The 10,911-nt window shown below is 41.8% G+C and overlaps 1 protein-coding gene across 5 annotated transcripts in view; it reads left to right on the top strand.

Annotated features, from left to right (window-relative positions):
* Mtrr (5-methyltetrahydrofolate-homocysteine methyltransferase reductase) overlaps nucleotides 1-10,911 on the top strand; it is a 30,727-nt gene that overhangs the window by 382 nt on the left and 19,434 nt on the right. For 4 of the 5 annotated variants that reach the window (XM_046430316.2, XM_046430315.2, XM_046430318.2 and 1 more), the window contains exons 2-5: nucleotides 1,126-1,289; nucleotides 3,468-3,621; nucleotides 5,086-5,203; nucleotides 7,663-8,041. In XM_046430316.2, the coding sequence (XP_046286272.1) occupies nucleotides 1,149-1,289; nucleotides 3,468-3,621; nucleotides 5,086-5,203; nucleotides 7,663-8,041 (792 nt within the window). In that variant the 5' untranslated portion in view covers nucleotides 1,126-1,148. The remainder of the gene's footprint in view (nucleotides 1-1,125; nucleotides 1,290-3,467; nucleotides 3,622-5,085; nucleotides 5,204-7,662; nucleotides 8,042-10,911) is intronic. The other variant, XM_046430320.2, reaches the window with a different exon arrangement.

Raw genomic sequence — 10,911 nt, 5'->3', positions numbered from 1 at the left:
GTGAGCGCTCTGGCGGCAGCGGTTCCCAGCTGCAGGCCCAGCTGGGACGCAGCAGAGGCCATCGGGGGTTTGGGCGTGGGTTCGAAGGTCGGCTGGGGTCCAGGGGTACGCGGTGTTGGCCTCCTGCACGGGGTCGCCGGGGCGTGGGGTCTCCTCCGCTGCGCGATTCTCTTCCGATGCCCCTGCGGGTCTGGAGCCGGGGAACCTCCGCGGAGGCGTGGCTGGCGCCTTAGTCCTTAGGCAGCCGCGGCGAAAGTTGGGGCCCCCGAGGTCCTCGGGACAGCTTGCGGCTCGCGAGGGACAGCTTGCGGCTGTGACGCCGGAGGGGTGACACCACATCCTCGCTGAGCCTTGGACTCGCAGGGTCACCGTGGCGTTCGCTTCTCTCTTCAGGCGCTTAGCTGAGCACCTTGTGCCATGCTGTTCCGTTCCTAAGAGTAATTCAGTTAACATGTGAAGGCTTTTTGTTTGTGCTTTAGGTAAGCTAGAGGAGCATGAAAGTATGGGTGGTTTGTTCACCAAAAGCCAGTATTTTGATTTGGATTTCATTTTTGTCTATAAGTTGACAAGGGTTAGCCTCTGTTGATTTTACCCCTGGTTGACTCTTCAGGGGGAAAAAAGAAGTTAGGATGGAAATATTTTTTTTCTTTTTATTACCATATGCACTTTTGATACTAAAATGATTAACGAAAAAATAGATAAAACTTTTTTTAAGTGATATTATGGCTTGAGCATTGCTGAGGTGATTTGTGTGTCATATCCTTTATCAGGTAGGTAGAATCCTAATTTGAGGACTAGGGAGCTAAGACTCAGAACATTTAAGTAGCTTTCCTACAGGTGTTCACTTCTGAATGACAGTTTGGGGACCCGAAAGTAGCTTGACTTCATAATCTGATTTCTGAACCATGAAATTAGAACTTTAGTCTTGTCTTCTCCCTACTTTTGATGAATTCTGTGTTATTTAGGTTTATTTAAAATCAGTGCAAAAAATAAATTTAGAGAAGGCTTTCATATTGTGTGAATATTGTTTCATTCCTTTATGAAAATTGAGGTAGAATTCCTATGTTGAGGTTGTTACTACTTCATTAAGAAGAAAATTTCCCTTTTCCTGTTTCTGTTTTTCAGTGTCACTCTCATAGTCACAGTACATGCCTCGTGCAATGAGGAGGTTCTTGTTATTATATGCTACACAGCGAGGCCAGGCAAAGGCCATAGCAGAAGAAATAAGTGAGCAAGCTGTGGCCCACGGGTTTTCTGCAGATCTCCACTGCATCAGTGAGTCAGACAAGGTAAGAGATGTCACTCCAGTGGACTTCACAGTATCTTATGCTTCAAAGTATTTTGATTGGGAACTGATGTTTGTTAAACAAAGAAAGTGGCTCTATACCAATTTTAACCAGCCTTTTTTTTTTTAAACAGAAGTAAACATATAAGTTAGGGTGAATGATCTCAGACTGAAAAAAGCAGCTACTTGTCAGTAAATGGTAGCAGTAGCATCTTCCTTGTTTATCTCAGCGGTGGCTGTGAGAACAAAGGAAGTGTGTGTATTCTCATGAAGGTTGGGCTTTGCAACTCATGAACCTCAGAATCCGTTCTGATTACCCAAAAAGAACTTGCAATTCATGTTAGAGTTCTTCCAAATGAAGGACTACTTGGATTTTTTTGTGAAATAGAATTCCAAGTAATGGTGTAAGGATCTGGGAAAAACCCTGCTGCTGAAGGTCAGGGACTCCTTGTTTGTATATTTATTTAGTCTCCACTGAAATTCCTGCCTTATGATACATAACACTTTGTTCTTCTTTTTGTAATTCTGAGACCTCCAAATAGTGCTATCCCAGACAACTAAGGTGGTAACAGTGAGGACTTTGTACCACCAGAGGAAAGGCAAACCCCTGAATACTCAGGTTTACTTCAGTACTTGAGAACTATCTTGCCAGTGCCTTGTCACTCAGGTTCACAGCTTCTGGCCTCTTCATGTCAAGTTCGCGATACTGTTCAACAAAATAGGTGAATTGTAAATTCAGCTTTTAGAAAGAGACTCACCTGGTTTCTTTAGGCAGCACTGCCAGAGTGACTCCAGATGCTCTCACAGAAAGGGGGCTCCCTTTAGGAAGCTACCAGACAGTGGTCTCTGTCACTCAACAATAATGTAGACTTAGTGTGCTATGATGGATTACAACGTGAATCAGTCACTATGTACTGATAGTCTCCTAAAACAAGCCCTAATTAGATCCATTGGGTTGACCTCTCTAGCTGGGGCGGGGTAGCTCTCTACTTTCTCATTCATAGCAGGCCTTGTCAAGCTGAATCAACTTAGATGAACTGTGCACAGAGTTGGACGCAGAACTTGTGCAGTGTTTTGTGAACACTTAATGGCCTAGGGAAAAGTCCTTCAGGAGTGAAAAGTGAGATTGAGGGTTTAGCTCAGCGGTAGAGTGCTTGTTTTGGATGCATAGGGCCCTGGGTTTGCTCTGTAGCACCACAAAAAAATAAAGTTAATTTTTTTTTTATTTCTTTGGACCCAAATTAAATAACACTTATGAGCAGTAGACTCCATGGAGTCACAAGAAGAAAGAGTGGTCTACTTGAAGTGTTTAAATTTGCATTGGAATTAGAAGAAAGAAACCTGGTTTCTTAGAATTAGGATTGCTGATAAATTCAGGGTACTGCTGCTAGCAAGCTCTGTCCCTGGAACTTTGAAAGAGTGAGTTGGTCTTTATCACCAGGTCCCTGATGGCTGGGGTAGCACTAGTGCCTGTGTACCTCTCTGCCTTTGTGTCATGTGTTGCTGGAGCTGTCAGAGCCACTGTGTTTTCATTGTAATCTGTGTGCTGGAATATTCTGTGAAGCTTCCTTGCTGACCTGCTGTTTTAATCCCGGGTGCTTGCTGTCTGCTGTTTTAATCCCGGGTGCTTGCTGTCTGTTCTATTTCTAAATCTCCCTCCCCCTTTAGAAAATCTTTCTGCTTGCTTTTTTACTTTGTTTTAAGAAGTCATTCCCACCAAATTATTTGCCTCTCCTGCTGAACATCAGAGTTTTCAGGCACATCATCTTGGAAGAATTTACCCTGAATTTATCAGCAATCCTAATTCTAAGAAACCAGGTTTCTTTCTCCTATCTTCGTTTATTTGCCTTATAGATCAGAGCTCACTTTAACATTTGCCCCAGGGCACCATGACTGAGAGGTACCAATCATACTTATCTCTTCTCCTCTTGATGAGCATTAGCAAAACAAATGAGTGGCTGCATTAAGAAATATCTTACTTTGCATAACTTGATTAAACAAGGGCACCTGGTCACTGGATGGGGACTGGTCACTCTGTGTGCATCTCCAGTTACTTGGAAAAAAGAATAATTGGGAGAAAATACAGGATAGTAGAAACTAGGCCAATTACCCTCTCTGGCTGGTGTGTTAAATGACAGGTGACATGGCATTAGGTCCTTCACTTGATAACCTTGTTTTGTAGTATGATCTAAAAATGGAAAGAGCTCCTCTCGTCGTCGTGGTTTCTACAACGGGCACTGGAGACCCCCCTGACACGGCCCGTAAATTTGTTAAAGAAATACAAGACAAGACACTGCCTGCTGATTTCCTTGCTCATCTGCGGTATGGATTATTGGGTAATGGACTCTATTTTCTGCTTTTAGTGCTATTATTGACTTTTAACTCTGGTTTTGATTATATTTCTCAAAATCATGAAATATAATCATATGAGTTTTATCTTTATTTTTATGTAAATATTATACATATATAAAACATGTAAGTGTGAATAATGTGCTGCCGTGTATGAATTCTTCTTCAGTATTTACCCAACAGTAACGTCTCTGGGGGACCTCCCAAGTAGCATTCTTAAGCAAGGATGCACATCATTCAGCTATGAAATACTTTCAGAATATTAGTGGCTGGGCCTCTCCCCAGCCTCCTGAAACAGAATCCTTTGCTGCTGTTTTACTGTTTAAAACAACAAAAGTAAGCCTCAAAAAGCTCTGAGGTGATTCACTCACCATCTAAGAACCCTTCCTCTAGGATGGTGGCATTCAGCTCCAGCTGCACATTGAATCAGCCAGAGGAGTTCTTGATAGTTCCTTTACTTGGGACATGTCCATTCAATCTGTTTTCTGAGGTAGTGGTCTGGCATTGGTATTTTAAAAGCTCCCAGGCAATGCCTCCCAGGTTAAGAAAACTGGCCTGGGCACTGAGGAACCGTTCAAAGAAATGAAGATAAAGGATTGGAAGGACCAGTGTGGGTGCTGAGGGCCCATATTCCTGGCTTGTGTTCAGTGTCGTTCATCTTTGAAAATTATTTTGGCGGGAGGGTGTTTAGCAAGGATGGATTTTGCTTTGATAAATAACTGATTTAAAAATTTGAGACTAACCTTGGCTGTTCACTGGTATTTTTTAACATGATCACTAGAATATTTTACAGTGTTTTCAATTTTTTTTAAATTGAAGTTTTTCCAGTTTCTACTTTAAAGAGCTAGCACATGTTGCTTTGACATTTTCTCAAAAATGTATTATGAAGTCTATACTTATGGGTAGCCACTCATTCTTGTGGACCCAGCAATTTCTCTTCTTGTTATTTGGAAAGAACAGGAGATCATTAAACAACTGAGGGTTTAAGCTTTCAATTTTAAAATTCCAACTGAGTGAAAATTTTAGTTTGTTTTCTTACCATGAAACAGAAGCGGTTCTTGCTTTACCTAAGAGACATTTTACAGAAGCTGCTCATCTGCAGCGGATGTGCCTCTGTGCTCTAGATCAGGAGTCATAAATGCTAAAAAGAGCCAGATAGTAGTATATATAGCCTTTGAGGGCCATGAGGTTTCCATCACAGCCGCTGGACTCTACTGTTGTAGTCTCAAAGCCACCTTAAGCAATGTGTAAACAAACAGACTTTTTATGTTATAAAATAGAGGGACATTTATGTTATAAAATAGAGGGACATTTTCTGCATATTCAGTATTACTCAGGAAAAATGGTCACTTACCTCACCTGTGACAGTATGAAATAGTTTTGTTTTTAGGTGTTTTATTTATCTATTCTTTTAATCTTTGTATATACTAATATCCATTTGGACTCTTTAGGTTTGGGTGATTCCGAATACACATACTTCTGTAATGGAGGAAAAGTAATTGATAAACGACTTCAAGAGCTTGGAGCCCAGCATTTCTATGACACTGGACATGCAGACGACTGTGTGGGGTAAGGGCGACGTGCTTCTGTTTACTCCAGTAAAGTCTTACTCATACGTGGTGAAAGTTGGTGAGTTTACAGAGTGTGTGGTTTTAAGGTTTAGCACTCATGCTTGGCCTTGAGAATCTTTTATAGTTTTAGCTTTTTGAGTGCCAGGGTCCAAGAGGGCCAGCCGGGGTTTGACTTTCTTGTTTTGCTGATATTTTGTGTGTGTGTATTTCTGTGTCTCTCATCCTTCTCAGTCTTTGTTAATGGAAACAGTTAGAAAAGTGCCCCAGCACAGTTGTCCTTATCTTGATGGGGTTTGTAAAGTCAGGGCCTGAGCAGGTCAGGCATCACAGGAAGACACAACAGAGGGCCTTCAGCCTGGCTGTGTGGCCGGGCTGTGTCTCTTACTGTCCTCATGGCCTTTGCCATCCTACCAGTCAGAAGTGTGCGTTCTCTTATTCTTGCTCTTGGTTTGTTTGTTTTGAGATGGGGTCTTGCTGTGTTGCACAGGCTGGTTTCAAATTCTCATGCAGTCCTCCTGCCTCGGCCTCCTCAGTAGCTGGACTTGAGGCACACAGCACTATGCCCAGCTTTATTCTTGTTTGTGCAACTCAGTATTCACCCCATGGCTGCCTTTCAACTTGGGTGTTTATTCAGAGATTCTACAGGTGCTGTCATGTTACTGCTTCGTCTGGATAACGGCATGCATACTTTTTTTTTTTCTTTTTAAACTAGGTGCATGTGTTCAATGAATTTTCATTCACTGTATTAATAAATAAACTGTTTATGAGAAATGACAAATCCAGCAAATGGCTTGCCTTCCTGGATTAGAGGATGATGGAGACTCTTCATGTGTCCCCTTACCTGGACCTTCCTGCCCACTCTTCCTTCATTTTCTGCTCTGTTATGCTGTGGATTGTTTCCAAATCAATGTGTTCTTCATTGTGTCAAAACATTTCTTGGACTGTTACCTTTTATTTTTGTTCTTTTATTTTGAGCTTTGTCCCCTGCCAGGCCTCATTGACATTAAATGTGTGGTCATGGTGAGCTGTGACCAGTCAATGTCACAGTGCTTATGTTAATCCCACATGTCTCATATGTCTTCAGAGGCTCTTTTTCTCTTTGCCCATTCATTAGATTAAATATTAAAATGTTTGAATGTATATCTCTGTAGTCTGCACCTCTTAAATTTTGACCCTGTTGATTTTTTCCTTTTTCTAAAATTAAGATATTTTCCATAAGCCGTCCTTGCCTAGTAATGACCGCCATGCTGAAGGAGCTGAAACGCAGACTGCAGTCCAGGCACCTGGGTCGCAGCCTTGGTCCCCCACTGACTGCAACCTTGCTCTCTTCAACTTTCTGTGCTGAGGTTTCTTCCTCTATGAAATAGATAATAGTAGTATTTACTGTGTTAGCTTCTTTCGGATGAAGCAGTGCATTTTAGCCTCTTAGAATGTGCCATCGTAACGAAGCTGGCTTTCTCGATTATGGATGTCATCACCGTAACAGTTCTGAGTTATGAAGATGATGTGTTACTGCTGAACCCATATTTTTATAAACTTGCTTTCACAAAGGCTTGTGGGGATAAATGAATGTATAACCAAATTTTAAACTGTGTGCCAATAAACATCTAATAATGATAAATTGTAACTTGAATCCTGAGAAGATAAAGTTCTGAAATGTCTTTTCTGGATGGTTGTTTGTGAACTAGAATTTGATACCTGTGTTTGTTTGGGATGATGTGATAAAGAGGTCATTTTCAATGTCCACACACAGTCTTCCTTATCCATTTGCTTTATTTAACCTAAGGGTATATGGGAATGTTATTGTTTAGTTACACTTTGTTAGTAATAACTAAATCGCCACACTTTAAGAATTTATTTGTGATTAATTCAGATTTCCTAAAGGATGGTTTGTTTCTTTCTCTGAGGTCAGCCTCCCTAGATATTACCAAAAAAATTATTTAGAACTGATAGGTTTGAGTGTTTTAGTTAGTCCAAATAGTTGGCATTAATCCAGAGTGATTTCTTGGTCGTATTTTAATATGTCGGAGAAGGATAAGTAAATTAGCCAGGCAAAAAAAGAGGCTGTATTCAGTGGATCATCTGACCTTAGAATAGCCTCAGATTTTGCCTATGTTCTTTTACTTCATCAGATCTTAAACCCGCTCTTTCAGAAATTAAGACAAATTATGTTCCTGTTGTCATATAACTAAAATATCTTCTTGCCTCACTTCATTTCCTGACCTCTTTATCTGCTCATTTTATGGCTACAGTACTAATGAACACATAACGGTCTTCTGCTTTTTAAAACTTAATCATTCCTAAATATTTCTTATGTTCTTAATAGTCCTCATATTTGGTTTTCTAACAGTTGCATGTGACATTCTGCTGAGTGGGTGGATCCTGTCCTTACCCTGTTGCTGTGTTCCAGTGGACACTTGAGCATTTGTTTCTTTTCTCTTTCTCATCATGTGCCAGTTTAGAACTTGTGGTTGAGCCTTGGATTGCCGGACTCTGGGCTGCCCTCACGAAGCATTTTAGGTCAAGTGGAGGACAAGAGGAGATGAGTGGAGCTCTCCCAGGGATATCAAAGGCCTCCTTGAACTCAGATCCTGTGAAGCCACCACTATTACACATTGGGTCACAAGTTGAACTTCTAAGATTAGATGATTCAGGAAGACAGCACTCAGAGGTTTTGGAACAAAATGAAACGAATAGAGGTCAAACAAATGGTTTGATTGAAGACTTTGAATCCTCACTCATCCGCTCAAAACCCCCACTCTCACAAGCTTCTCTCAGTATTCCTGCTTTACCCCCAGAGTATTTACAGGTGCATCTACAGGAGTCTCTTGGCCAGGTGAGCAACTTTTCTTTATGTTTTGTGCTATAGTTATGCAACTATGGGCATGTTTTTTGTTTGTTTGTTTGTTTTTGTTTTTTAACACAGGTCAACAAACTAGTACTCCCTTGTCAAATGCCTCTCTGTTGAAAATAAGTTTTGTTGGCGTACAGCCATGCCCATTTTTTCTGTCCTCTGTTTGTGGCTGCTTTTGAGCTATAGTGGCAGAGTTGAGTGGTTTATCTTTGGCATACGGAGCCTAAGATGATATTGGCTAGCCCTTCCAGAAGAAGTTGGCCTGCCCATGTATTACACAGGAGTTGATATTACTGACTGAATGTCCTGATCCTAAAATCTAAAATGGTCTGAAATCGAAAGCTTTGTGAGTGTTAATGTGATGCCACAATCAGAAAATTCCTCTCCTGACTTTGTGTGATGGGTTGCACTCAAAATGCAGGTGCCCTGAAGACATTGCATAAAATTACCTTCAAGCTGTGTCTGAGGCATTCACGAAGCATAAAGGAGCTTTTTGTGTAGATGTGGGTTCCATGTCCACCACACCTCCTTAAAAAGCTGTGTGGAGCTCAGTGGTGGAGCACTTGCCTAACATGAGGAAGGCCCTGGGTCACATCCGGAGCACTGAAAAAATGTTTTTATATATTTATATATATATATATGGAAAATTGTTTATTTTAGAAAAAGATATCTCATTATGTATGTGAAAATATTCCAAAATCCAAAATATTTTTGTCCCAAGCATTTTTCCTAGGAGATACTCAACCTGTATTATGTTAAAGAAGTAGATGGTCTATTTTGCAAAACTGATTTTTGGATTTTCATCTTAAATTTATCAGTCAAACAAAGGTAAGTTTTATGAGCAGTGAAGAAATTACCTCAGTAACTAAACTTAAAGGACTTATTTACAATGTAGTCTCTTTCCAGTGTGAATTTTTGATGTTCTGGGATGCTTTAACTGGGGGTCATTATTTTTTCTATTATTATTATTTTTTATATATTTATTTTTTAGGTGTAGATGGACACAACCCAATGCCTTTATTTTTATGTGGTGCTGAGTATTGAACCCGGGTCCCGCCCATGCTAAATGAGCGCTCTCCTGCTGAGCCACAATCCCAGCCCTTTTTTCTATTATTTATAGACATGTCTTTGTCTATATTAAGTCTCAAGATTTTTGAGTTTCAAGTTGACTGATAGCTGATTTTTCTGCATTAGAGCCAATACGTGGAACTCTGAAATTTCTTCAACATGTTTAAAATAAATTTACAATGCATGAACTCTTTTAATGTGGGGCCAAGCCCTCTTTCTATAGAGTGGCTGATTGGAGTTCCGTGTGGACATTCTAACATAAATCACACCTTTAATGCAACTATAACCATTTCTAGTTTGTACTTTTATTTTATTTTATTTTTTTAATAAGATGGGCATTTGAGGAACGGTTTGAGTGTAGCATCTTTCTAATACATTAGAGCTGCTTGGAAAGAGGTTGCTGCTAGAAACCTATTTAGCGTTCAGATAACTTTATGTATACACCACCATGGGTTGTTATTTTGTGCTTTTTCCTTATTATTTTGTGAATTGTATAAGTGAGGTGATTGTAAGTTCATGTTAATCAGGCTTAGGAATGGAAGCCGCACCTGGGTTGGGAAGCAGAGTGCACAGTCATACTATCAAGTAGCCCCATCTGTAGGCTTGGGGCTCGCACATGGCAGAGGTGGTAGCGCTGATCTACCTGCATAGGTGGGAGGAGGGCCTTTTGAGTCTCTTCTGTGGCAAGTGTCATTGTGTAGGCCTAAGTTATAAATGGGTAAGGTAGTTAAAGGAGTTTAACCATCTGAACTCTTTAAGGAGACTTGTATAAATCTGCTGAAGCATGTACTCCATGTAGAGGTATTGCCTCTGATACTAGAGGCTCTCCTGGGTCAGGTGGTATGGAGCAGAACCTCCTGTGGGCACGTTCCCTTGACTGCTAGAGAGCCCTGTCCTGCTCTGGGCCACTCAGCTGGTGCACAGTGCAAGACAGCAGCCCTTCCCAGTATGCAGTGTTCTGCCCCAGTTCCTGAGGAGACTTGTAGCTATTCTCTTCTGCTTCTTCTAGGAGAAGTGAGGTAAAATGAACACCAGTGTGGCCTTTACTCAGGGGGACTTCTCTTGATTTGCAGGCTCTAGGCTCCCTAAAAACTATAGTGTCCTTTCGCATCCTTAGGTGTACATAGGGCGCTGCTCTTACTGAAGTCTCGGACACACTAGTCACTCCTTGCTTACACAGTCTGCCTAGCACATGCCATGGGAAGGTGACCCATTGTGCCTTGCCTGGATGGTTGTCATTGCCGTGAGTCACAGTTGTGACTGTGTCATCTGTTCCAAGGGAGAGGGTGCTGGGTCTGGCTCCCTTACAGAAGGCCATGGGAGAACCATGTTGGCTAAGCCATCGTCCAGCATGTAGGCCGGAGGCTGCAGCGGGCCTGCTGTTTGGGTTTCCCCTATTAACAGTCACCAAGGTCCATCTGGTTATTATGAAAACCAGAGCGGCAGTTGCACTGGAGTTAAGATGAGACTGTCACCTGCATACTTTGGTTTGCAAGGGTAGCGTTGACCTTGCTTTTCCTCCTGGGATACTGCAGTTTTTCACTTTCTGTCTTGGTGAAGTGGGAGGTGGTGTCAGATTCAAAGGCTGCTTCTTGGCATCCCCCACAGGCCCAGCACCCACCGTGGTACTGTGCTAGTTGCTGGATGACCACTGGAGGGGCAGGACCCAGGGGACTCTGAGCTGGACCTGGCCAGGGCTCCATTAACTACCTGGACCCCACAGGGGGCTGTGAGGACACCTTGGGTCCCTAGGTGACAGTATCAGTTTGGACCTTCTTGTAGCG

Source organism: Marmota monax, unplaced genomic scaffold (genome assembly GCF_021218885.2).
Source record: "Marmota monax isolate L192 unplaced genomic scaffold, Marmota_monax_Labrador192_F-V1.1 WCK01_AAM20220418_F8-fsc00082, whole genome shotgun sequence".
Taxonomy (NCBI): domain Eukaryota; kingdom Metazoa; phylum Chordata; class Mammalia; order Rodentia; family Sciuridae; genus Marmota; species Marmota monax.
The sequence above is the reverse complement of the archived record's forward strand: the minus strand, read 5'-3'. Positions and strand labels throughout refer to the sequence as shown.